General features: G+C 46.7%; 9 protein-coding genes across 9 annotated transcripts; 2 read left to right on the plus strand and 7 right to left on the minus strand.

Annotated features, from left to right (window-relative positions):
- Positions 1 to 1,253: 1,253 nt before the first annotated feature.
- On the plus strand, positions 1,254 to 2,979 carry cpdS (uncharacterized protein; the record flags this gene model as incomplete). Its single annotated transcript, XM_056680499.1, has 4 exons — positions 1,254 to 1,416; positions 1,480 to 1,625; positions 1,675 to 2,095; positions 2,156 to 2,979. The coding sequence occupies 4 exons, from the start codon at positions 1,254 to 1,256 to the stop codon at positions 2,977 to 2,979; spliced, it is 1,554 nt and encodes a 517-aa protein (XP_056527881.1).
- A 3,577-nt stretch (positions 2,980 to 6,556) lies between these two features.
- N7500_009359 (uncharacterized protein) lies at positions 6,557 to 7,157 on the minus strand (the record flags this gene model as incomplete). The annotated part of the gene is made up of 3 exons (XM_056680500.1): positions 6,557 to 6,671; positions 6,731 to 6,951; positions 7,005 to 7,157. The coding sequence occupies 3 exons, from the start codon at positions 7,155 to 7,157 to the stop codon at positions 6,557 to 6,559; spliced, it is 489 nt and encodes a 162-aa protein (XP_056527882.1).
- A 1,197-nt stretch (positions 7,158 to 8,354) lies between these two features.
- On the minus strand, positions 8,355 to 8,801 carry N7500_009360 (uncharacterized protein; the record flags this gene model as incomplete). Its single annotated transcript, XM_056680501.1, has 1 exon — positions 8,355 to 8,801. One exon carries the CDS (start codon positions 8,799 to 8,801, stop codon positions 8,355 to 8,357), a length of 447 nt encoding a protein of 148 aa, XP_056527883.1.
- A 2,730-nt stretch (positions 8,802 to 11,531) lies between these two features.
- On the plus strand, positions 11,532 to 12,013 carry N7500_009361 (uncharacterized protein; the record flags this gene model as incomplete). The annotated part of the gene is made up of 2 exons (XM_056680502.1): positions 11,532 to 11,657; positions 11,912 to 12,013. The coding sequence occupies 2 exons, from the start codon at positions 11,532 to 11,534 to the stop codon at positions 12,011 to 12,013; spliced, it is 228 nt and encodes a 75-aa protein (XP_056527884.1).
- A 1,105-nt stretch (positions 12,014 to 13,118) lies between these two features.
- On the minus strand, positions 13,119 to 13,841 carry N7500_009362 (uncharacterized protein; the record flags this gene model as incomplete). The annotated part of the gene is made up of 1 exon (XM_056680503.1): positions 13,119 to 13,841. The coding sequence occupies one exon, from the start codon at positions 13,839 to 13,841 to the stop codon at positions 13,119 to 13,121; it is 723 nt and encodes a 240-aa protein (XP_056527885.1).
- Positions 13,842 to 15,199: 1,358 nt separating this feature from the next.
- N7500_009363 (uncharacterized protein) lies at positions 15,200 to 15,943 on the minus strand (the record flags this gene model as incomplete). The annotated part of the gene is made up of 1 exon (XM_056680504.1): positions 15,200 to 15,943. One exon carries the CDS (start codon positions 15,941 to 15,943, stop codon positions 15,200 to 15,202), a length of 744 nt encoding a protein of 247 aa, XP_056527886.1.
- Positions 15,944 to 19,577: 3,634 nt separating this feature from the next.
- On the minus strand, positions 19,578 to 20,558 carry N7500_009364 (uncharacterized protein; the record flags this gene model as incomplete). Its single annotated transcript, XM_056680505.1, has 2 exons — positions 19,578 to 20,285; positions 20,337 to 20,558. 2 exons carry the CDS (start codon positions 20,556 to 20,558, stop codon positions 19,578 to 19,580), a joined length of 930 nt encoding a protein of 309 aa, XP_056527887.1.
- A 564-nt stretch (positions 20,559 to 21,122) lies between these two features.
- Positions 21,123 to 21,512, minus strand: N7500_009365 (uncharacterized protein; the record flags this gene model as incomplete). The annotated part of the gene is made up of 1 exon (XM_056680506.1): positions 21,123 to 21,512. One exon carries the CDS (start codon positions 21,510 to 21,512, stop codon positions 21,123 to 21,125), a length of 390 nt encoding a protein of 129 aa, XP_056527888.1.
- Positions 21,513 to 21,971: 459 nt separating this feature from the next.
- Positions 21,972 to 24,384, minus strand: N7500_009366 (beta-glucosidase; the record flags this gene model as incomplete). The annotated part of the gene is made up of 4 exons (XM_056680507.1): positions 21,972 to 22,788; positions 22,850 to 23,004; positions 23,066 to 23,779; positions 23,833 to 24,384. The coding sequence occupies 4 exons, from the start codon at positions 24,382 to 24,384 to the stop codon at positions 21,972 to 21,974; spliced, it is 2,238 nt and encodes a 745-aa protein (XP_056527889.1).
- Positions 24,385 to 26,092: the final 1,708 nt, after the last annotated feature.

The following is a 26,092-nucleotide window of genomic DNA, read 5'->3' on the forward strand; positions in this document are numbered from 1 at the left end:
CCTAGGCTCATCCCACGCTCATCACCCCGCAATAATATGCGACAGAATCTGCATCCAAAAAATCTTAATATTGCCTTTTCGACGTGTAAGATCCTTGGCGGCGATGCTGGAAGACATGTGGAACTGACTTTTCACACGAGGCTCTATTGGTTTTGATATAATGAGTATATCCATTTGAAAAGCTCAAACGGGGCCATAGGAGTTCTGTGGCTATACAATAGATCGGGCGCCGAGAGCGCTTTGGGCATGAGGATGCGTGGACTGTAGGTAGCTGTGTTTCTTATGCTTACGCGGCGAGAAATTAGTCTTTTTAGAGTAAGAGAATTCTGAGTACAAGGACTAGCCTATCCTTTTTAGCTTATTTGGAAAGGAGTAAATAACTCGAAGTATCTCGATGAAACGAGCGTTCTACATGCACCACTTGAATCAGGCACACATGGTTTGATGCCTTGTTGCCTGAGGCCTACATGCCTGTCAGGACTGGATGTTTCAACCTTGGATGATCTTTGGTACCTAGAGCCTTCATGATGTTTTCAGTTTGATATCGTTATTTGGATTAATTTCCACATACTAATGTCCAGCTCTCCCAGACTGAGACTTGTTGAAAATGTTCATCCAAAATCCATGATCCGCACGATGACGTCGTTGACATATGATCTCTTCAAGATGGACTGTGATGCACCTTGTTCGGGTGGTATCAATTAATTGCCTGCGAGTCGAGATGCTTCTGAAGGTACAGAGTACAGATATAGGTAACAGTATTAGCACTACATATACACACTACGAAATGTATTTACTAAAACTTCTACCTAGACATCAGGCTCTTGCCCCACTATGACAATGCCTTCTCAAGAAACAGCATTCATATGCACTAAAACCTCTTCAAATGGACAATATCTCTTCAAAAGGATATAGTGCCGACGCTACGATCGCATCGAACGAGCTAGATAACGGACTCCGTCGGCGTAAAAAAGATCAATCAAATCGCCATGCCGGATGTTCCTGACGACGTTACAATCACTGCAGATCCCCCTTACCAGCCACCAATCTCTGCCCTACAGCGGAGCCCGCCCCAACCGCCGACCCATCTCTATTGGCAAAGCTTAGTAGTGCATTAATATCCACTCGGAGCGTAAATCGCTCCGACGAGCCCTAGCAGGCCTCCTCCGAGACAATGGGATTTATAAAGCGCGGACCTCCTCGCTCTTGGGTGCCGATTCAGGTTCTCGAAGTTTGTGGAGCATCATCTCACAATGTTGGTTTTGGCACCTTTTGTCTTCTTAGTGGCCGCGGTCGCTGCGTTGCAAAATCCGCATCGTAAGGCTGCTTCCTTTAAACAGTCTGCGAAGGGTTTGCGCAAAAGAGAGGTCTCTGCTGTTCGGACGAAGCATCAGTTTTTGAACAAGAAGACGGAAAGTAAGTGTGATGGCTTGTATTGGTAGGATTTGTGACTGTCTACTTACAACTCACGTCTGCTAGAATTCGCCGTGAATGGAACTCACTTCCCGCAAGTCCCTTTTGACATCGGTGAAAGCTATGCTGGTCTTTTGTCGAATGCGCCCGCTGGAAACTCGAGCTTGTTTTTCTGGTTTTTCCCGTCTACCAACCCAGCTGCGGATAAGGAGGTACGTTGTTCTCAATTCGTCCGTGGGGATTCATCTAATTTCATTCAAGATTACTGTCTGGTTGAATGGAGGCCCCGGGTGCAGCTCCCTTGACGGTCTCCTACAAGAAAACGGTCCATTCCTCTGGCAATCGGGAGTCTACGAGCCCATACGGAACCCCTACTCATGGACCAACTTGACAAATATTGTCTACATCGACCAGCCTGCTGACACTGGGTTTTCCCCCGGACCATCCACTGTCAAAAATGAAATCGACATCGCAAATCAGTTCAATGACTTCTGGGTCAACTTCATTGAAACCTTCAGCATGCAGGGCTACAAGGTCTACCTCACCGGAGAGAGCTACGCTGGCCAATACATTCCGTATCTGGCCGACGGGATGTTGAACCGCAATGACAAAAAGCATTTCAACCTGAAAGGCATCCAGATCAACGACCCCTCCATTAACGAGGATAGTGTCTTGATGTATGGTGAGTGCTTCCTTGCTCCCTTCATCCACTCAAAATCACCAATCTAACCGACTCGAACAGCCCCCGCAGTAGCAGCACTAAACCACTACTCCTCAGTCTTCAACCTAAACTCAACCTTCATGACTGAAATTAACCACCGCGCCGATATATGCGGCTACACAGACTTCCTCGAGAAAGCTCTCACCTACCCCCCACCCAAGAATTTCCCCATAGCACCAGACCCCAACACACCCGGCTGCGCCGTCTTTGACGATATCATAGAAGCAGCAACCTACGTCAATCCCTGCTTCAACATTTACCACCTAACAGACTTCTGTCCCTTCCTCTGGAACGAAATGGGTTTCCCCTCACTAGCCGGCGGACCAAATAACTACTTCAACAGTTCGGCCGTACAAGCAGCGCTCCACGTCCCGCCAACAGACTACTCCATCTGCGGCGGCGACATCTTCAAACACGGTGATGGCTCAGTTCCCAGCGCTCTCGGGCCATTACCCAGCGTGATCGAGCGCACAAATAACGTCCTCATCGGTCATGGATGGTACGATTTCTTACTCTTCGCTAATGGGACGCTCGCTACGATTCAGAATATGACTTGGAATGGAGCGCAGGGATTCCAGAAATCACCTGATGGGCCTTTGTTCGTGCCGTACACGGATGCGCTTGAGCAGATTGCTAAGGGGGATGCGGGTAGACCTTGGAATTACGATGCTGGTGGTGGTATTCTTGGAACGGCGCATACGGAGCGGGGACTTACGTTCAGTTCGGTTTTCACGGCTGGTCATGAGATTCCGCAGTATACTCCCGGTGCGGCTTATAGACAGTTGGAGTTTTTGCTTGGGAGGATTGAGAATCTTCAGCAGAAGGGGTCTTTTACGACTTTGTAAGTATCATCTTGGGAGTTCTTCCCTGAATTTGCATATGAAGCGGATAAAAAACATGTTTCACTGAGACCTTAATCTGCTTCTCTCTGATCGATATTAATATGTGCGCGGCGGAGTGAACACGTTGTATATATCGCAAGCCGAGGGCGAAGAATGAGATTCAGAGACATAGTTTCTACCTCTTGAACTGCCATAAAAAATCGTGCATGAAACCACCAGTATCCCGAACCCGAGCCAAATTATCGTGTGAATGGAGCCGCCGCTGCTCAATGCCATAGACTTATCTGGCTAGTCGCATTCCTTGACGAGGGACTCAGCATTTGCAAACCCATACTAACATCGTGTCGTAATGACAACCTGAATTTCCTTCTTTCTCAAAACCTCGAACATGGGGCTGGTGAAGTGCTCGTCGCTCCCTCCGTAGGTTTTCCAGGACAGTAATGACTTGGTTTGAACATCCTGACAGAATGGCATTTCTGAAGAACAGCAAAGCAGCGTCGGCAAATAAAACCACTTACATGTTGATGGAGAGATAGAGGACACTGAAATCGAGGGGCATTTGGTGCATCTTGATTCCTCTTTTTTTGCACGATTTTGATCCCATTTTGGTGTCGAGCCTCAATCGTTGCTGACAAGTAGAGACCGTCCCATTCCGGGGTGTACTAAATGTTTTGAACCCTACTTAGCCTGTATAGCACAGAGCATGGATAAGGCAACGCCACGTATATGTATGTGACCTTCGGGGTTTGTAGAAGGAGGTTCAAGGGTGGAGAAAATCCAGGATTGCGATGCATAAGTGGCTGAAGCCTGTCATCGTATGGAGTGATCTCTATCGGCAGTGAAGGAGACCTCTTTGCCCAGGGACTGCCAACAGACCGTCGTAAAACCGTTTCTCTAGCATTTTAGCCCATAGATCTTAGATCTTAGAACCAGGCATTTGGCAAGGGGTGGACAAAGTGAGATAATTTCAGAGTGGAGTTCAACAGGTGACACGCCGCTATGATATATTGAAGCTCGATGCATGTTGCTTGCCCTGCGACACACTGATTCCATGTCAAATTGAAACAATCCAGAGTGGCATCATGGGCAAGAGTACTCGTCTTGGTTATCGGCCCATCCTAACTCAACCCCAGGATCTCAGGCTTGTCCAAACGTTGGTAATTAGTGGTTATATATGATTCGATTCTGTTTCGCGGGGTGAAGCCCACACGCGGTTTGGCATTGTGGCTAGCCTCCGTGTTTATCTGGTTGAGTCTTTTAGGGTGGACCTAACACTGTGTTAGATGAATATTACTCTGTGATGGATGTAACGTACGAGGTCCATCAGTTGGAGAATTTCCTCTGTACTCTTCATGTGACCATTCGTAGTTGGCTTCAAATGCGCTGTGCCGCTTCATCAATATAAACATCGCATCATCCTCAGGAGAAATATAGCAACGGGTGCTTTCATGCTTGTACTACGGCTTGATTAGCCAGACCTGTCGCGAAAGCATCTCGAAATAACCGGATATGACCTGGCTTTGAAATTGGTGCCGAGGTTCTGCCCAGCGCGACGACTTTCTGTAGGGAAGAGTCTACCACTGATGGCTTGCAGGCACAATTTGAGGTAATCAGGCGTCCGAAGTTTGTTCAAGTCTTCACAAGTCAGTGGTGCAAACGTGAAAAGTCGCATGTGTTACTCGATTCGTGACTTTTTCGGATGGAATGATATGAGCCTGTTCGATCTATCTGGAATCGACATATTCTGTGCTTTTTCTAGATCCATATTTTCGGATACCACGCAATGCCTGCTGTCTTCTTTGAGACAAATATGCTTGACGATTGCATACGGAGACCCGGTGTCATTTGATCTTAATAAGTCGAGTGTTTCAGAACCAGATAGACAATGCGAGAGTTGTGCTATATCATTTTGGGGGTCATAACTCTGGCACTTAACGTATTCACTCCACCCAGAACGAGCAATTGCTGAGTGTCATGGTCTCGTCGATTCGGGTTGGAGACCTTGACTCTATCAGGAGTTTGAAGGGTACTGTCTTCCGGTACCCGTGAAGTCGGCGAACCTTATATCAAGCGACTAGATTACGGAAACAGGTTCAAGAGTCTGGCACATTCAGTGCTATACAGTCATGGAGACCGATCTCATCGGTAACGAATAGCCCCTCGGACGTGAGGTTCCGCGATAACCGGTCAGAGAAATGCGCCCAGCCCTGTTGGATCTTTGCGGCGATCACCTATGAGGCGCAATTCTGCCCATTTTATAAACAGTATCAGTATTCTTCTGTAACTTTTTGTCTTTAGGCGGCCTGACCTTCGGAGCAGAAAGTTTGGGAAAGGTAGATAAAATTATTCGTCTATCTAGCTCACGACGAGTACGTGGCTCAGAAAGCATAGGTGAGGTCTGCAAGAAGCTTGAAAGCGGCAGTGATATGAGTGACCATGCTCCTTGAAACGTGTCATCGACCCTCATGAGTGGGAGCAACAAGTGATTCAGAAGGAGCAGTTTTAACGATGTTCACGATGCTCACGTTATTAACAGCCCGGCACCGCTGTGTTCTCCAGTAATGAACTTCTGTCGAAGTCATGGTTTCTGTTGGCGAACCATTATGTGAATCGGAATTTCGATAGGAGCTCATGGGCTGGAGAAGATTCGTGCAGTAGGAAAGGGTAAGTGGTCATTTTTGCCCTCGCTCCTCGAACTTTCACTACTTCGTGCAGTATTCTTGTGGGTGGGGTTTGGAAGGTTACGACACTGAATGTGGTCAGTAAACGAACCAATAATGTTGTGGTAGTCACTAAATCACTCGACTCACCAATTAGATATCACCAAGGAAGTGACGGGATTGTAACACCGCGAGGGACTGGCTAACCCTCGTCCTGATTGAATTCCATAGAATATATCATGCATCCAAGCATCAAAGAGATCCTCTATGGTGGGCATGTATGTTCCATCAGCCAGAGGTAATTGAGAGAATTGCAAGGGCTAATTCCTATTGATGCGTCCGAAGTCAGAGTTTTGATGGCTTCGATATGGGGACCGGTGGATAAGATATACCTGGTTCCCTCACGTAGGACATGGCGTAGCGAGAAGGGTTGCCAAAGGCTCTGCGGGATTTTAGCGAAGAATTCGCTCACCCTTACTGGTAAAGAGACCAGCAAGATTCGTGGAGCTTGTAGTAGAACCCAAATTCCGGGAAATGGGAGATACTCGTGAGCTCATCAAGATTGACCACGAAGATGTGTCGATGTAGAGGTTGAAGGAGACAAATGACCGAGGTCTGGTGTTAGAGATAAGACTCATCTCTCGTGGGTTTGACAGAAAATAACAAATTCTGCAGCTGATAGAGTCGCACCTTCCTGACCTTGGCACCTTCCCAAATTGGCTAGACCACGGAATATTTAATCAGTTCGAATTCTATCTTGGCTTGTATACATCTGAATACAATACCTCACTAGCTGATATTGCACAGTTCGACAAATCAAAATCTCCTATCTTACGTGCCATGTGTACTTTCATCTGGAGTGACCAAGATAGGCAAAGATGGAAACATGGAACGAAAAGAGAATTCCTTTGCTCCACTCTTTAACAAGAAGCATGAACCACAGGCTTAGCCATCCCAGCCCCGGGAAGACACCCATGAGCTTTGTAGAAACGCCTCTCACGAATGGACACAAACGCCAAAAGCCCAGAAAATCCACTTAAGAACACAAAGTTAGTTAGAAGAGCCACAGCATCGCCTTAACTGGTGCCACTTACCACAAGAAGAAGACCAATGTAGCCGTAATACCACCCAGTGCCCGACTACTTCCGCTAGTCGACCCCGTAGTGCCCATTATAGTGATAATAAACAGAGCAAACCAAAAGACAGTATCAATGATATTCAATATCATGTACGCTTTTGTGCTTGCCCATCGTTTGAATCGAACCATATGAGTCGTGAGTATTTGATAGGCCATGAAAACGGCTGATTTGAGACACTTTGGTCATGAATTAGTGGATTCTATCAAGATATAAACAGGGAATAACTCACCACAGCAATACCCCAGATGTTAGTCCTTGTCTTCGGGGTGCCACTATCGGCAATGCGTGCAATGATAAGAATGAAGATGATGAAGACCGAGGTGCCGATTATGATGTGCAGTCGAAACTTGAGCACCGGGCTTCTTTCAATTGATAGATTCATTGTTGTCATGGGTACCCTTTTTATGTCGCCCTATGATTCAATCGGCGGTCTCAATGTGAGCACTTTAAGGGAGTAGTCGATTCCGGGCAACTTGTATAATCCTATCAGGCCTAGGTATAGGGGGGTCAATTTCTTTAAATGTTGGTTCTCCTAGCTCTCATCTCGTAATCGTTTAAAATGCATATCAAGGCAGAAGAATTCAAGATAATTCAAGAATCATTGTTGGGACCTGATACGTGCTCGTCTTGGCTCTACTTCGCATTCGTATTCTTATCTGGATAAGGAAATGATCACCAGTCAATGTTAAGGCTTTGCTTTTTCAACTTTATATTGCCTAGTAATTGCCGAAAGAGATTGATTTCCAGGTGAATAAATGATTCGAATTAGAAAACATTTCTGGCTCTATGTTCCTGCGCGTGGGTTGCTGGTTCACTTCCAGGGTCGTCGTGATTCGAGATCGGGGTTGATACAGGCCGATGGGAAGTATGATCTCATGAGAAGAATTCTAATTCTGTGGGCTTGAATTTTTTATAATACTGAAATTCTACTCATCTCGAGAATGGTTAAGCATGATTTGATTCCAATGCTCTTTCAAGGTCGTTTTGTCGATTTATTACAGCAGAACGCTATTTGACGGTAAATCGGCTGCCGTAAATGGCTACCTTAGACGCCGGTTTAAGCTCCCTTACTACCAAAATCTTAGTTATATAACATCACGTGCGCACAATATACTTTTGATCACTAAGCACTTAGCGCTACTTAGTGGTCTACTTACCCTTCGCTTAGTATACTTAGGGTAATTAATTAGTGATAATATAATACTTAGTATAGACCTGGCAGTGACCCTCCGGGTGGTCCATGACCTTGGACCCTCCGAGGGTCCAGCGACCCGCCAAGACCTGGAGTTGTACATAAATATACATAAAATATGGTTTATAAGCATACTATTTCCTACTTAGGATAGGTTATGTATACATAACTTTCTTGGCGGGTCTAGGATCCCGACTTTAGACCCTCCTTAGCGCCTTGGCGGGTCCAAATGGAGGGTCACTGCCAGGTCTACCCGATGGTTACAAGGGATTGGCCCCTATCCTAGAATATAATAAGAGAAGCGCCCAGTGGTCCCCGACTTACACTGTCATATCCCTAGGCTTGAGAGAGGGGCTTGAATGTTCGTTTGAATGTGACCCATTTAAGTTAAACGATCGCATCACCCACAACAAAGATTAGAGATGACTTAGAGGCAGTAGCAAGGATTGAGACAATGGTATTCAATGTCAAACCCTGCCACATCGTTGGCGTCGATTTTTGATCGTACGCCCAAAGCACAGCGATTATAGCGATGAAACATGCAAGACTAAAGACCAAGGCGCATAATTCATAGAGCCACGTATCGAGGACTGCTGAGTCCCAGTTTGATGAAGGTCTATCGGCGGCAGTATCTCCATCCAGGTTTGAACTATCGATGGTATCTTCCTCGTTCTCATATTCCGGATTTACAGAAGCCGGAGCCGAATTTGGGTGCGATTCGGTTAGTTGATTACTGGAATTGGATCGGGCGGAAGAATGGATGTTTCTGTTCTCGTGGACTGAATGGTCATGCGGTGTGGTTGCCCGCTGGTGAGGCTCAAGATGTTGGTCCATTTGGGTACGGTCAAATGCCCCCAAGCGAAGGAATGAAGTGAGAGGGGTTACATACGGTGAGCCCAGAAAAGTCTACCTCAAGGCTGACTTGTCACAGCTGGTATTATCATTAAGTAATTGGTTATAAATTGAGAAATTGCCCAGGTGTGTCTTGGCTTACTGCAGGGAGCAATTTTGGAAATTTACTATTCCGTATTGAAGTTCTAGTATGTCATCTCAAGCAAATACCTCAACTTTCACTACATGAACATATTGAGAGCGAGTTCCAAAGCTGGTCTAAAGAATGTCGAATTTACATACAAGACAGTTGCTCGGAGAACGGTGCCTTTCGAAAATCGGCTTTACTACCCCTGTGGATACTCTTTCGCTATTTCTTAAAACCTGGTGCCAAGACAAAGCTGACTTATTCTGGGCGCAGCCAAGACACCAAGCGGCTGAATAGCAATTCCAACAGCTCCGAGTGCATCACAAAGTGAATGAAAATTCATGTTCCTCATATCTCGCCATCGCGTTGCATTTCGCTTCGCGCCCCGGCGTGATGAGATTTCGAAATATGATCCACCAAGGAAGGTTGGCCATCCGTAGGGCAAATATGGAGATTCTGAGATCAGACTAGTAGCCCCGCTTATGTGCATGATGTCAAAGCTCACAGCTTGGCTAGTGAGGTTTCATGCTCGGATGCTTTTTGGAATTTCAGATGCAACCGGGTTATGTATCTTAGCAATGCCAGTCCTCAGTCCAATCGCTTTTGTTGAAATCGCCGCGTTAGCCATCCATATTCGCAAATAAGATAACTGAATACAAAAACTTGACATCCGATGTGGAATAGTTCCCAACCAATGTATCTCCATATAGGTAGTCTCGTGGAGGTCCGGCAGCCCTAGCCGGGTTCAGCCTCGGCGTAGCCACATCGGGCGCTACCCCCAACTTCCGACGCGAACTGCATTAGTTTCACCAAGCCCAAACTGCATTATATTCAATTTTGAGGTCTGAAGATGGATCCAATCAGAAGAACATGGTCCTATTTGACCACATTGGAGTGGACCAAGCGAATTCAGCAGTGACCAGTCGAACTTTGCCAGTGTTGTGTATGAAGTAAGGTAACCATTCATGCACACAAGCAATGTCTGATGGAGACAGGACGACCAGCTCATCACAGTGGATGAAATCCGACCTGCTGGCCAGTTCCACGGGCTGATCACGCCGAAGCAGCATCTTGCTCACGTGTTCTTAAGAAAAACCAATAGTCAAAGATGGCTCTCTAAAAGCAATACAATCTCGGTACCAAATCATACGATACGTAGTTGGCTGGACAAGAACTTCCTTATGATACCTATCTCAGAGGGTCATTTCGACTCACCTTCCTCCAGTATAGAACCTAATACAGACAATGCACCGAGCCAAGCATCTAATTTCACCTGGGCGAAATTTGGCATCACCGGAGCGCCTCAATCTGCGAGGTTTGGATGTTTGATTTTCAAATTCTACCCACATTGCGCTGCATGTAGGTGCTGTGGCTAAGTCTACCCTTGTTAATCCCGCTTTGCCTGCCTACAAACGGTGAAATCATGCCTAACAATACTTTTACATGTGGCATTGAGATATGCTTTGTGCAAATAGGGAGGAAGATATCTGATTTTGCATATCTTGTTCCCTATTGGTTTGAAAGAACTAACCTATGGTGAAATAGGACCTAAGTAGATTCTACGCAGCTTTGGGTAGTGGTTAATTCGGAAACAGGATTGAATAAAACCTTCGACCTGAGCTGCCTGCCCAGGTGGCATATGACTTGAACCAGGAATATAGAGCTGTGCTGCGGTAGAGACATACATATTATCCAATGGGATATGCTTGAATTGAATTCTGCCAGAGCGAATAAGAACATTTACAAGGCTGGCGATCCTTCAGATCTGATTGAAATGGCCATCTTGTCTCCATGGGAATTTCTCTGCATGTAGCTGTCTTTTGGGAAGCGATTTGCCACCCAAAGGGCCATTTAACAGATGCAAAGAGGTACGTACGTCCTATGTACATCCTTCATGTATCACTGTTTAACCTGTAAAGAAAATAAATGAATGGCAAATCAAACGTAGATAGTCATATTATCGAGCTCGCCCGGGCGGCGCTAACGGTTGTGTAACCGAGAGCTGAACTACCATATGTGCAGCAATTCACCTCGATACAGTAAATAGACATTTCGACTGTGAGTGAGACTTTGAGTACGCAAAGTGAAATGTCAGTTTCTAGAGACCTGCCCAAAAATTTGATCCAACGGTGTTAAATTTCAGGCACCTCACAACGAGTATTTCTGGGTATTGGAAGGTAAATATTCTATTAGAGAGAAAGTAATCCAGGGCAATGCTGATTGAACATATTATGCCTCAATGTGTGTCTGACCGCCAGAAAAGGATGAGGGGGCCACGCTAGTGCATGATTATACAGAAATATTACACTAATTGGATTGTATCCTACTTTGCAGTCTGCGTTATCCAAGTCATGCTCTGAGAGTATGATATTCTAGAGGGGAGCGGTCTATAGCCAAGCAGGATTGGCAGAGGGGGAAGTTCATTTTCTTATTTTGGAAAGAGCTGAGATCTAACCTATCCACGAACTGAAGCTATAAAGGAAACGTCCTCGCCCCAATGGCCTATCGAATCCACACAAAACCTTAATGGACTAATAGTTCAATATTCAACTTTGTTATCCAAATTCTCGACTTTGAATTTCATCATGCATTTTTCTAAGTTGATGTTTGCCGTTTTGACCGCTGGTGCCACCCTGAGTCTGGCTGTACCAACTGAAAACAACCAAGCAGCCGCTCAGGGGAAATGCCCCTATGGATGGAAATACTGCGGTGTATGTTTAGCCTCCACAACAGACGAATCACTTTTTCACTGACGATGAAAAGGAATGCAACGGTAATTCTTGTAAGGTTGCTGGAACCAATCGGTGAGTCCATCGTCGGCCTTTTATGAGAATTGGTGGGGATATGGATACTGACATATTCGAAGCCTTTGCAAACAGGGCACCAAGGTAACTTGACTCCAAAATTTCAGTCCTCGGAGGCGGATACTTCGCTTCAGATGTTTCAAGCTAACAATTATGAATAGTGTACAGGAAAAGGTGGTGGTGATGGCGTTTTATGTGGAACCAAATCTGAGGCTGGCTGGGGCGACAGCGGGGGATTCGAATGCCCTGTCAAGGCCAAGTGATATCTCAATCACGACTGGGTCTTGGAATCTCGGAATGTCTATGAATCCTTGGTCACGACGGAGCTGAATTTGACGACCCCACACTCGTTCATTAGGTCATTTGTGCTGCCTAAATGTCTAACAAATTTGAATCATTGTCTCAACATTCCTTTTCTCTTTGTATTGTCGATGTTCCAAATTTAATCATGTTCGAAAGAGTGAGGATTCAGTTTGGCGAATAGGGAAAAGAGACGGGGAACAGCCTTGAAAAAGAATTTGGTCTGCAGGGCTTGGAAGATTTTAATAGATCAATGATCGTGATCGTGCTATTTTGACCTTATGGCTTTTTGATGCTAATCAGGATGTGGATTGAAGATTTCCAAGCGCAGATTCGAAAATGTTTCTTTTTTGATGAATGCATGGGAATTCAAATTCTGGAAAAACCTGAATAAGTAGTCTCTCACCGGGTGGTAGATAATTGTATGGACAATCAAGGCGTATTTGGGTCTAGATTTGCTGTTCGGGTTCGAAGCATGCCGGTAGTGGGAGCTGCTTTCTGGGCAAATCTGCTTTGAAGAAAGGCATGCATATGCTTATTATACATGCCGTTCTTATATTTTTCACATAGCCAGTACTCAGACGATTCAGGCAATGGAAGAGCTTCGCTGTTACCATATCCTTCGAATCTTCTCATGCTCGGGCAAAGCCCAATTGATTATCCATTCACATTCGAGGATCTGTTTCGCAGAAGATCGATTCTCAGACTTGAATTGAAGCATCGACTTCAGCATTTTAGAGATAGCATTCTTCTCGGCCGGTTCAATGCGCAGAATCCCTTTCCTCTGTCAAGGCTCCTGCATATCTTGTTCGGATCTGTCCTCCCACGACCGGTACGGGTCCCGGTTGATCGGCTTCCCATCTTCCGTGAATCTACTATGTCGCCCCTCCCATTTGTGCCACCATTCCGAGGGCAGCATACCAAGTGCATCGACTTGCTCGCAAGTAATGCTATCTTCGGTCGCAAATATGCCGTCAAAAAGTGAGTTTTTACCTATGATGTTCCATAAACAGCACCCAAGGGACCAGATGTCTGATGGGAATGACAGAGGTTTATGAGGCTCAAACCTCACCCCTGGCGGTCGGAAAACAAGGGGGAGTGTGACTCAAACCTCTGTTGCTTGGTTGGGGAGAAGGCCTCACCGAAATCGCCGAGTAGGATTTTGGCTTCTGTTAGTTTGAGTTTGTCACTTGCCTCACCAAGCCAGAGAGGTAAAACGGCCCGTGATGGGACATTCGGTGGGAGCGGTTGCCCGTCGAAACGTCTTATTGCTTGAAATTCCGGTTCTCCGTACTTTGTAGACCATTCCTCTACAGAAATTTGGTTTAGGTCAAATGGCAACCGGAGGAGAACATTTCCAGCATGAAGATCCCCGTGAACAAATCCCTGGGAGTGGACGTACTCAACTACAAGGACTAACTGTGCCGCCAAAGCCCGAGAGACCTCCAATTGGAAAAGGCGGTTATATGAGGCATCTTTTGCCTCAGAGGGACTCATCCTCGCCGAGATTGTCACGTAACAAGGGTGCGTACCATTCAATCCATGAATCTCGAATCTGTCTAGTACAGATGGCATCATTGTCTTTCCTAGGCTAGTGCTTGAACTTTGTGGCGAGTTGGAGAGTTCTGAAAGGATGCCGAACTCAAGCGGGCTCGAATCCGCGGCACACACTTTGATGGCGACATATTTGCTATCTTTTTGATCTCGGGCCAGCCAGATTGTTGAGTATGTACCGTAGCCAAGTATTTGAGCCACTTGATAGCGATTTTGGATATGATCACCAATTGTCATGGAGTGATAGCCTCCCACGCGATAGCTTTCCAGTTTTTCCATTCCTTCGATGGGCTCATACAGATGATGTGGGGAATCATCACCCTTGAGAGAGTGAGACACAAGAGCAGCCGTACAGAAAAAGCTGTGGCGAATTTGATTTTTGGTAATGCGGAGTTTGCCTGGCTTTATTGGATGTGGAATGAAGACGAGAAAGCAATAAACATGCCCGGAAACGCCGAAATGGTGATAAAATAGAGATAAACTTTGTCATGACACAGCTCTAAAGCTGAGTCTTAACACAATCGTACAAGGCTGGGACACAAGCCTGTCTCACCCTGCTTCCGGGTCAAATTTGTGTCACAAGATCTACTGACATAGTCAGAGTTGGCAAAACCTTGGAACCAACCACAAATTGATTATATTCGATGAATAAAGCGTCCGAAGAACGAATGTGCCAGATGAATAACTAAGAACAAAGGAAGAAAATGGCAAGCAAGAAGGGGCATTTGGCAAACTGCGTCATTGATCCCCGAGCCCTGCCGTATTCCTAGCAGACTGCCATCCAGGCAGGACCGCATTCAACAGCCAGGGTATTTCGCTACCTTAGGACCCTCCCAGATAAGGCTTCGTATAAAATAATTGCCCTTGTCAGAATGGCAAGGCTTCTGAAGACAATGCGGTCATATTACAAGGTCCGAAGACGAAGACACAAAAACTAGAGAAGAGAGAGAGAAAAAAGAAACTATGGAAGTGCGCAGACATGGAGAAATAGCAATGCGCCGGGCAGGTAGGGCAAACCATTCAAACACCGAGCTGGGGAAGCCAGGCAAGCAAACCATGACATGCGCGTAGACCATGACAGTTGATCTCTCTTTCTGCTACTGTAACAACCCAAGCCGGAATTAGCTGTTTAACAATTGAATATGATGCTGAGTACGGAATGCCTCAATCAAGGTGCTTGGAGAAATCGCGGTTGGTATTGGTCTCATTCATAAATATGGAAAACGAAGAAAAGAAAGGACAGGATAACAAAAGAAAATATCAGAAAGGAGCAGGCTAAAATGTAGGCATCAAGATCATCATAAATTTCTGAGATGGGGAGAAGAAAGAGAGAAGAGAGCAAACTACTCGTGACTAAGCAACACCGATGGGAGGGTACGACCATCGGTGAGCCAAGGCCTAATAAGTAAAGAAAAATAAGTATCCTCGACGTATCTCCAATTTATCAATTAATTAGCTCATGTATTCCAATCCTGCTCTATTAACAGCGATATTCCTCCTCGATCGACCGTATTGATCAAAATTATTACACAATGGTACATTTTGACACATTCCTCAGGTTGAGGTTGATGTCTCTTCAATTAACAATCAAGCCCTTAGTGCTTCTTGGCAGAAGAAGAAGAAGTAGCCATACCGGTGCTGCTGGCGACACCGGAGGAGGAGGGAGTAGCAATCAGGGGGCCGATTCTGATGGCACCACAGCGGCTGACAGGGGCAGTGAGACATCCACCAAGATACTCGCCGAGGCTACCGGTCTGGTTGCGGGTGGACAGAACCTGGGCGGGGCCGTAAGCCGCAACAAGAGAAGAAGAGTTGGCAGCGAAGTAGGTCGAGTTGATGCGGCTACCAATCAGGGCAGAGTGGGCGCTGTGCTCAGCAGCCAGACGAGCCATGAGGAAGGAGACCTCGGGGGACTCGGTGTATCCGGCAAGACCGATGAAGGCACCAGTGACGGTATCCTCGAAGCGGTAGGCGTACTGAGCCCAAGCCTGGGTGGAGTTGACCTGGGGGAACTTGAAGTCACACTGGGGCTTGGAGAAGCCGGGGGCTTTCTCGGAGACCTTCTCGATGGCGGCGGTTGACAGGGTGTTGTCCTTCTCGAGGCCGAAGAGGACCTTCTGGTAGGATAGAAGGGTAGCGTTGTTCGAGTTTCCGAAGGTGCTGTTCACAGTGGCATTGTAGTAGCCACCGATGAACTGGGAGATACCCCAGGCAAATTCGAGGACCTTCGAGTCAGAAGATGTGGGCCAGCAGGTTGAGGCTGCGCTGGATGAAGAGGAAGTCGCAGTGACTGCGGAGGTGACTCCGGCCAGGAGGCTGACGATGTTGAAGAAACGCATAGCTCTTGGATTTGTCTCTGAAGAGTTATCGTGTGTTAGAGTGGGAGAATAGTGAATAAAATGCAAAAGAAGTGCTACTCCCACCGGTAGTTAAATACCTCTAAGCCCATAGAACCGCGCAATCTTCCAAGTCATCTCGAATCATCATCACCCAGACGATGCATGCGGTAAGCTTTCAGTACATTAGACAGGTAAACTTTCTAAATAACCGGTAGTCCCCTATACATTGGCGTCATGGACCACAATATAAACATCTGAGCGTGTGTCGTGGAATCAGCATCGCTATGTTCTTGTGGGGTGACGTCGACCACTTAACCAGTCCATACCTGGAACAACTTGATTTGATATCAAAGCCTATTAAGCTTAAAGCTTCGAAGATCCAAACATTGATTCGAAGATCCGAGATTAAGCGGGCTCGGGATCGTCGGGAAGCCCGGTGTGCCCCGGTGGCGTTGATCATGGCGTCGTGGATATGAAAATTCTACATAAACCGTTGTAACATAGATAGAATAGATGCTTACATTGTTAGTTCCTACCAGCTCTTGAATATACGACTTACTGCTACTCGTAGTTGGATATTTAAAGGGTAATGCGGAGTGGTGATGGCAGCAAGTCGGATATATACTTCCGCACACTCGGATGCTGGCGGATCACGAACAAAAATTAACCCTTAACAAACCAGCAGCTTATGAAGTATTTTGGATTAAACCGAGTGACTCACAAACTAAAGAAGAGAAGAATCTAGTTATCAAAGTATGCTCGAATTCAGCGAAAATAGTTGCTCGACGAGGAAGTATAGGTCCATAATCTTGAAGTAGTATCATATGTAGCGAGTCTAACTATCGGTAACCATCATTTGTCCCACCAAAAAAGCAGACGTTAATCATCAGCATGAATGTGCAACAAGACCCGCCTATATACATTTCGTGTAATGTGCTAATATACATACTCCGCTCAACAAGCAACTAATCCCCGTACACAAGATGATAAGCCCATATCCACTGCCATATCCCGCCACAGCAGAGTCCTTCCACGGATCTACATCAAGTATAGCCTCGCTCAAAGGTCCGCTAACGACATTTCCAATACCGCGACCAAAGGCAATAACCGAGAAAATGATGGTTGCGTCGGCATTTGGATCGATTCGTCGGACTTCGTGCGTAATCCCTGACCACGTTGCCGAATAACAACCTGCAAACAATCCGTATGCGATAGAGAATACGAATAACGTAGGCAAGGTTGATGCGAATCCCCAGAGAAAAAACACCGACAGAGTGCTACCAACAGTCGAGATGGTAATGCAGGTGATAGCATGATATCGATCTGCCAGATGACCCATAGTAACACTTCCAAAAACAGACGCCAAATTCAAGAGCGTGATTGTCAATGACGATAGAAAACCCGTAGCGCCAATACTTCGTGCGTAAGACGGGAGATAAATGCCAGGCAGGAAGAACCCCATTGCCTCAATGATGTTGCCGAGTTGATAGACGCAAAATATCCTAGTGACGAGGAATCGGAAGTTCAGACGTTTATAGTCGACTGCTTTTTTAACTGGGAGCCGGGGTCTGTGGAAGTATAGGAAAGGCGCAGCTAGAACAAAGACCACCACGGAGATGACCCTAAGCGTGGTTTCGAATCCAAACCGAGTCAATAGTTTCTCTAGGCCAATCGGGAATATTATTCCAGATACCCCTGATCCAGCCCAGGTTATGCCGAACGCCAATCCTCGTCGGTCGACGAACCACTCGTCCATGTATAGGATGGATGGACTGTATGCTATACAGCCGCCTATTCCGAAACCGACTCCTTGGGAGAGGACGAGATGAGTGATATTGGTAGAGAATGAGCCCAGTGCCAGCGAAAGACACATTATTATTAGTCCGACAGATGAGAACCAGCGTCCCCATTGAGGAAGGAGGATCATAGCAACAATGACCAGTGGACAGCTCAAATAGGATATTCCCTATGGATGGTGTTAGCAATGGATCGTTGTAAGCAAACGTGGTAATCTAACTGTAGCACATGTTCCAATAACAGCTACCATATTGGAGTCCTGGAAGGCTGCATGGGTGTTGTAATATTTCTGGAAGACTCCGAACGCAAAAGCAAATCCTGCTCATCGTTAGCGTGACCTTTTGTTTCTTGCAGTCACACAGGCTGGCTTACCCCATATCAAAGCTTCGATCATTACACAAGCCATCAGAAACATCCATGCCTGAAACCCTCCGTCGACCGGTGCTAACTTTTGCTCATCGGTGGAAGATTCATCGAACTTTTCAGGACATAAGCGTATCTGTGCCTCACTCCCTGGTAGTGAGTTACTGCAAGAAGAGCGTCTTCTCTCCATAGTGGTGATGTTGAATTCCATGAGTCTGGTTGAACAGTGACATTGGACAAGAGCAAGTTCTAACGGTGAATGCTTCCATTTTAACTGCATCTATATTAAGCAACAAGAACTTTGGTCACATTGTTTGATCACTGTCAAGGAGGCCTAGCGTTCGAAGGGATGGCAAGAAATCTTGGTAAAGATCAGCCAGGTGACGGAAGGAATTTCCGTACGTATACTATGAGGGTTGGCATGCAACTTCAACGGCCGAGCGGGATATTATACACTTGTGCATCTACCTCAAACATAAATGGTAGCCCAAGAGTAACCATATCGTCGATTTTGCAATCGGGCTGGGAATCCGATGATTCACATCTAGGATATATATGCAGCTATGGAAGCAATTTGAAAAATGTGGTGTCCTAGGGTATGATAGTGAGCCCCTGCCTTGAAGCCTCGAAGAAAACAACGTTTTCTAAAGGCTGAAACTGACGTGCTTTACGTGGGGGATAGAGAGCTTACTCGGTCTACGACGGAGGATTGTAAGCGGGGGCAGCATAAAAGACGGTTAGGAACGGACATGCAAAGGGATTGGAATGTAGAGTATGATCATCGGCAAATGAGGTCGGAGACATCGGAGACTTGTGCCGATGTATCTCCTATGATATCACTCATAAAGCTCCGAGACGCAGATCATCGAACAGCCCCTTACTCGGTAAAACTCCGCGTAGTGCCACGTTAGACTAAGGATGAGCTAGGGGGCTTGCGGCTTATCATCAAGGGGCTATAAGAGCGCCAGTGGTCTCGTGTCTGATGTGACATAGCACGTAAGATGGTGCAGATAACAGCATGCCAATATATGATGCCTATGAGCCCTCGATATGATCCATGGTCATCCTTTATCGCCCAGTTTTGTTTGGTCACACTGCTAGGAGATTGTGAGAGCAGATACTAGATTTGGACAGTGCAGGATTTGAATAATGACATATGGGTTTCAAGAGCATGGACTTGGATACATACTTCCGAAAACTTTGAGTACAATTTCCATGTGACAGAAAATCAATACTGTAGATTACTCCGGGGAAAAATGAGTATCTTCAGAGTTCGTCTGACTTGTTTCATTATGTTGAGTCTGTGGACAACGATGAGGAAAGTACTCTGTCGACTCACATCTGCCGACAGATGAAAGGGGCTAGTTCTGATGCACTGGATACTTTGTAAAAATAAGCCTGTAATCTTGTATATTCAAATCTAATGCGCCACACTATGAGTGGAAGATCATTCCTTGATCCAAATGCTGGCTCCTCAGTTAGCGAGCCAGATGTTCTGGTCTGTGCCATAGCCAAATGGAATCCAAGAGTCATTGAAGTATCTCTGTAGCACAGTTTGCTTGTAGTCCATATCATCAACACAGTATCCACCTCCACTAGGACCGATATGCGGACAATGCACCTCGGGCCGATACTGCACCATATGCTCGTGAATCTTTCGGCATAGCAATGTGTTACGACCCAGCTCGTATGGTTTTCCGAGTCGTAAGGTTTTGGTCATAAAGTCATAACAACTTTGGTGGTCATTATATTGCTTGTTCGATCCCGTGCAGTACTGTTCGTGTGAATTACAGACGGTGGTGGCTAGCAAATCAGTAAAATAGGCGACAGCCTGGTCGGGCGAAGTGGCGTTTATTTTCTTTGCCACTCCATCAAGCAGGAAATCAAGCAAGTAGGCAAACCAGCGGAATGTCACGTCGTACTGTGTCATCTTGCCATCTTCGTTGTACATCATCCATGTGTCGATCGTCACTGGCAGGAGAACGCCGAAACCGGTTGCGTTGAAGGTGACCACCGCTGTCGCGGCTACGATGTTGTCATTTGCGGTAAACTGGGTGATGTTATACGCTATCGGGATACCGACGATGCTGAAATGGTTTGGATCTGAGAATAGACCAAAGATATATTCACGGTTTAGCTCGTCGCCATCGAAGGTGCGGGTGGCGTCGACACGACCTTGAACCTGTATTGTGTTCGATCAATGGGCCTAGACATGAAAGCGGAATAAACTCACATCTGGAGTAAAAATAGTCGATGCATTGCCTTGTGTCTGTTTGAGATTTTCCGGGTAGAGAAAGGTGTCCCAAAAGTTCTTCTGGAGTTCCCAGAGCTGGTCAAACGTGAAGGTCGGTCTCACATGGCGATCTGAGGAATCCTTGGCTGACTCAACGGAAGCAAACAAACATGAAGATATAAGTGCAAACAAAAACCTCCATTGACTATGTTGAAAATGCATGGTAGTTATTTCGGGGTGGGATTATCTGGTTGGACTGACGCAGGGGGAGGTCTTGGTCCTTGTGTGCGAAGGGCTTGGTTCTTATGAGGAATCTCACTAGTGACATTCCGTTTTCGATGTGAGGCATGTCAAATTCAGTATGATCGACAATCCCGTGCCGAATACCGGCTGAGGTATATTTGTTTTTCTATCTCACCCTCTTCCACACTCACCGATTGGCCGTCAGTTTCTCGTGACAATATATTCGAAATCAAGAGATCAATGGATCATATTGCTCGGCCTGTTGCGTGGTGAGAAATACGAACTCAAAAATCATGAGGCTTGCCATCCCATATTTGTATTGGGCTGGCTGATCACCCAGCCGCTCTCGGCCTTGGATGCACTCGATGCGAACAACCTCTCATTCCAAACATGGAAACGGATTTTACTGCAAGAATTTCATTTTTATACTACCTTCTATCTATCTTGCTTGTTAAATATAGGGTAGTAGTCACAATTACAAGCAAAATCAAGTCCACTATCGAGCCACCTAAATTGTATCAACCCGCCTAACAGATATCCAACCTACATTGAGGCTAACAAATCCTGGAGCTGCGAAGCAACAGAATCTTGAATCTCCGGGTAGTCTAATAGAGCCCTACCCAGTTCAATCAAGGTATTCTCAATAAAATCACACACCCGAGGAAAGGTCGTCTGGTAGAAGCCAGGGCATGCGCCAGTGACGAATTCATGGTGTGGAAGATACACCGAGATATCAAACGCCAGTCCTTTGATCTTGCGCATGGATCGAGCCATGCGAATGATTTTCTCGCTCACTAATTGCTGGTGGCCTGGATGGTTGATCAGGATATCAATCTGACACATGACTTCTGATCGGAACTCGCCGAGCTCTTGTATGTAGGTTGGCATGAGATTCTCGACCCAGCCGGGCGCAGAACTATCCCACCAAGCCATCGTTTTTTTTTTTTTTTTCCTTTGGAGATAAGTAGTTGAGTGAAACTGAGATTATGTATGGAGGCGTAGATAGACCCCGGATTGATGATGGTTTGCTACTTCGAGAAGGACGGGCTATGTGGTATTTATGTTTGTTTGCTATAATCAATGGAAAAGACTGCTCAATACTATGTTTATTGACAATGAAAGAAGCAACATTTACAAAGCGTAATCCATGTGTTCATTGTTCCGGCTCCTGTCTTAGGTGAAACGCGCCCGACGACACTGTCTCTTGAGAATAGTCATCTCTAAGGATAAAGCCACACGAAACATGACAAAGACGCACGTTTGATAATAGACGTTATCGTCGCATCAAGCCTTGAATTTACTTTCTGTATTCTACGGACCAAGGTTTCACATCGAGACAAGTCGTTTCTGAACTAGAGATATGTACAAGTCAAAGGATAAGGGATAATACTACTAAGCGACAGTAAACTTTCCCTGTTCGCGAACATCCCGACTGGAGCTTCCAACATAAACGGTGAAACTACCAGCAGGCACAACCCACTTCTGACTCTGCACGTCCCAGTAGCTCAAGTCACGCCGAGTGAGCTCAAAAGTAGCCGTCTCCGGCTCTCCCGGTTGGATATTCAACTTTTGGAACCCTCGCAGCTGCTTTGGGGGAGTGCTAGGCGCTGAGTCCGGAAGACCAAGGTAGAGCTGAGCGACCTCAGCACCAGCTACGTCGCCAGTGTTTTGAATCACGACGGAGACAGTGCCGACTGATTCGAAAAGGTCCTCTGCTCCGCCAGGGACAATGGGTCCATCTGATGCTCCAGATGTAGCAGAAATACTAACCACAAGTCCCGTGTAGTTGAATGTCGTATACGATAAGCCGTAGCCAAACTCGTAGCGGGGGGTGATGTTGTTCTTGTCGAAGTGGCGGTAATCAATAAACAAGTCTTCAACGAAATTGTCGTCGAGCGCACTGTCCCAGCCAGCCCCATAATCCGAAGCCTGCTTGGCGATCGTGTAGGGAAGCTTGCCGCTTGGAGATGTGCTACCATACAGCACGTCAACCAGGGCGTTTCCGCTTTCCTGGCCTGGTAGCCCAGCCCAAACAATTGCCTTCACTGAGGGCTGCTCTAGGATAGTCTCTAGGGTAATGGGGCCCACACTGTGCACGACTACGATGACATTTTTGTTCACTGCCGCAACGGACTTGACGAGATCGTTTCCGTTGTGCCAAGGATCGAGATCATTTCTGTCGCCAGCGTGGCCCTCGACTGTGATGTAACTAGGCAGGGTGTTAGTAATTCAAATACATCACAAATGAGGTAAAAGCAAGCCTGACTTACCCTTCGCCAGCGTCTGCATTAATGAAGACCACGGCAGTCTCCGCTGCCGCGGCAGCAGAGGCAGCGGCCGTAGTTCTATCGGTCGTGCTCTCGATAATCTCCGTGCCGTCTTTTTTAGCCTGGGCCTGAATTGCATCAAGGGGAGCAATGAGATACTAATGCGACATTGTTAGTTTTTCAATTTTGCTTTGACTTGTCGGCGATAAATTTGCTTACAGGGAACTCAGATGTCCCACTGCCCCACCCCATAGCTAGCGTGCCATCGTTGCAGCCGCGGTCTGTGCATGAATTAGGGCCCTTAGGGTTGACGATAGCATCTTGTCCAATGATGGCCAAGGTCTTGGGTTGCCGCAGAGGGAGAGCAGCGTCCTCATTCTTCAACAGGACGATGGAATCACGGGCAACGGTGCGGACGACGGTCGCATGGTCCCCTGTGACGTCGACACTGGCTTTGCCTCCATCCCAGGAGCTGAAGCTCACCTCAGGATAGCCCTTATCCTGCTCGAGAAGATACCAAGCTGCCAGGATACGCGTTGCCATATCATCCACACGCGATTCAGGCACAGAGCCATCAGCAACGGCCTGCACGAGGTTTTGTCCCCAGTATTTGCTTTCGGGTGAGTTATTGAAGTCACTACCCGGCATTGTCATATCGAGTCCAGCCAAGGCACTGCCGACACCAGTGTGCTGCGCATTCCAGTCGGTCATAATGTATCCAGGGAAACCTAACTCGGTCTTCATCAGATCGTTCAGAGCCTCACTTTCACAGGCCCAAGTCTGATTCAATTTGTTGTAGGAGCACATCACAGATGCAACATTGGCCTTGACTGCGTTCATGAACGGCCATACATACAGCTCGTGCGTCGCACGGTCGCCAATGTTAGAGCTCATCGTCTCGCGATTGTGCTCTTGCTCATTCCCAAGCCAGTGCTTTATTATAGTCAGAACGGACGAAATGATAAGTAGAGTTGAGGTCGGCGTACCTTTGCGCAGGCCTGAGCGCCCGAATCTTGCATACCCTGGATTGTCTCTTCCATGGCAACTCCACTGAGATACGGGTCGACCGAGAACCCTTCCCAGTTCCTACCGCCATCGGGATTCTTTCCCAGAGGCCCGGCGACTGGTCCAAGCTGGACGTGGACGCCCAGACCTTTGGCCTCCTCGCCTATTGCAGCACCGCGTGCGTACAAGAGACTACGATCCCAAGTTGCTCCGGCATTGATACCCGCGGGGAAGGCTGTGACAGGATTGGCGTAGCGGACGCCCAAGGGCGAGTCCTGTAGACATAAGGAGGGATAGTCAATCGAGCTGACAGGATATGTGTTGCCCACGCAGGGCCCGGCTCCCCACCCGACGCCAGTGGCAATCCCGACCTTTTCGGTCAGATTTAGCTTTAAGAGGGCGGCTTGGGCTTTTGAGTAAGCTTTGTCCCAGCCAGCAGCTCCAGGGGCATAGGCATTAGCCGTGACACTAAATGCCAGAGCAGAGAGAAGGAGGTTCTGCATGATGTCCTGTGCCGTGGAGGATCGTTTCATTCTTGCCCTGGTCCAGCAGCGCAGGTGTACCCTTTATAAACCCCCCCTCCCCGGGCAGGATACTAGGGCTGTAATTCCCAGGGCATGAAACCCCCCTGGTCCGGGTGCCAAGCCAGTGCTGACTCGCAACCCATGACCAAGTTGGAGCGTTTGTTCCCTAGTCACAGAAATACAAGATGCGCTACGGGTGTAGAGCAACAAATGGGCGACCGCATCATTACAGTGAAACATGCAGGCAAATAGGGTTAGTGCAGTACGAAGTACACCAAAGGCCTCGGACCAACAGGGAACCTCCCTTTGATTGGCACGGAATGTGGGTAAACCTATTTTGCAATATAGCCTAAACTTGTTGCTTTTCAAGCCAGAATCGGCACATGATTTGGATAATTTTCTTCCCCGCAGCTCTACGCTGTCTGGGGAAATTTCCGTCGACACTCCGTCGCTTCCCGTGTATGGGGCACTCCCTAAGGAGTAGGGACAGTGACTATCACCATGTCCTTCACCATAGTTCGGGGCTAGATCAGAACAGTATACGGAGTAAAGGCCGAATCAACAAGGGAAATCAACGTCATATCCTGCTTGGAATGTGAAGGATCACACAACCTTGAGCGAAGACGGAAGGAGTAACAACCTTTTGCGACCCCTTGGTGCCTTGCTGCCTGAAGTGAAATGTAGACACCCCAGGCGCCAACCTCCGATGACTGATGGCCGATAGCATAAGGATCAATTTCAGACTTGCGATCTAGTTAAACGGAATGGATCTCGCAGTGGCGGAATAGGTGAAGTCGACAATGCACGAGGTAAGTAATGCATAGAAGGGGTGGGTGGAAATAAACAACTATCGCATTTTCCTACTATCATATGATAACGCGAGTACCTTGTTTAAGGTGAATGCAGTAAGTATCAAGACCATTCAGGGAAAAAAACGTCAAATAAATAAACCGACTATAAATTGATTACTACTGCGAGTATGATGGAGCATAGCAAGTGAGGGTTTTGACCAGGATATAGATGGAAGCCTTTTTCAAGGGAAAAAAAAAGGTGTCGACAGCGGTGTGATTCGAACACACGCTCACGAATGAATAGCATATCGAGGAACATGAAATCCATAATTCGAGTGCTACGCCTTAACCGCTCGGCCACGCTGCCATTGGTGGAGTAAATTGCAGTTTTTGGTTATATGTCCCAATGACAATGTGATCCAAAGCGGATAGCAAATTTACAACACAACATTCATTGTCGACTATTCAACAACTACCAAATTTGCGTTTTTTTTGGATGCAAATACACTATTGCACCATGCCAGATGTCTTCCTGAGCCGCAATCCAATAGCTTCTATGGAAACATATATAAGAGTTACAGGTACTATTTCCCTTTTTAGAGCCAAAAGTTCTCCCAAAACATTACCCATTTGTCCTAGGTAACCATGCCAAGCGCCCAACACACCACCCTGTGTTGGTGCGCCCCACTAGATTCAAATTTCTCACAAGATTCAAAATTCTCAATTTATCAACCATTAAAATGCTATCTACAAAGGTACCCCCGTACTATCTATATGCCAATTTCTACCATTACTATCTCTTGCCGCTATTGATACTTCATACTCGTTTTGAGCTAAATTGCTCGCTAATTGGGTGTCCTATTAGGCTTACAAAAGCTTGGCTTATCGGGCTTATAGCCGAAGCAACTTCTTCGCCTTAGTATCCT

This window comes from Penicillium coprophilum (genome assembly GCF_028826855.1).
Source record: "Penicillium coprophilum strain IBT 35676 chromosome Unknown utg000006l_segment0_segment0, whole genome shotgun sequence".
Classification (NCBI taxonomy): Eukaryota; Fungi; Ascomycota; class Eurotiomycetes; order Eurotiales; family Aspergillaceae; genus Penicillium; species Penicillium coprophilum.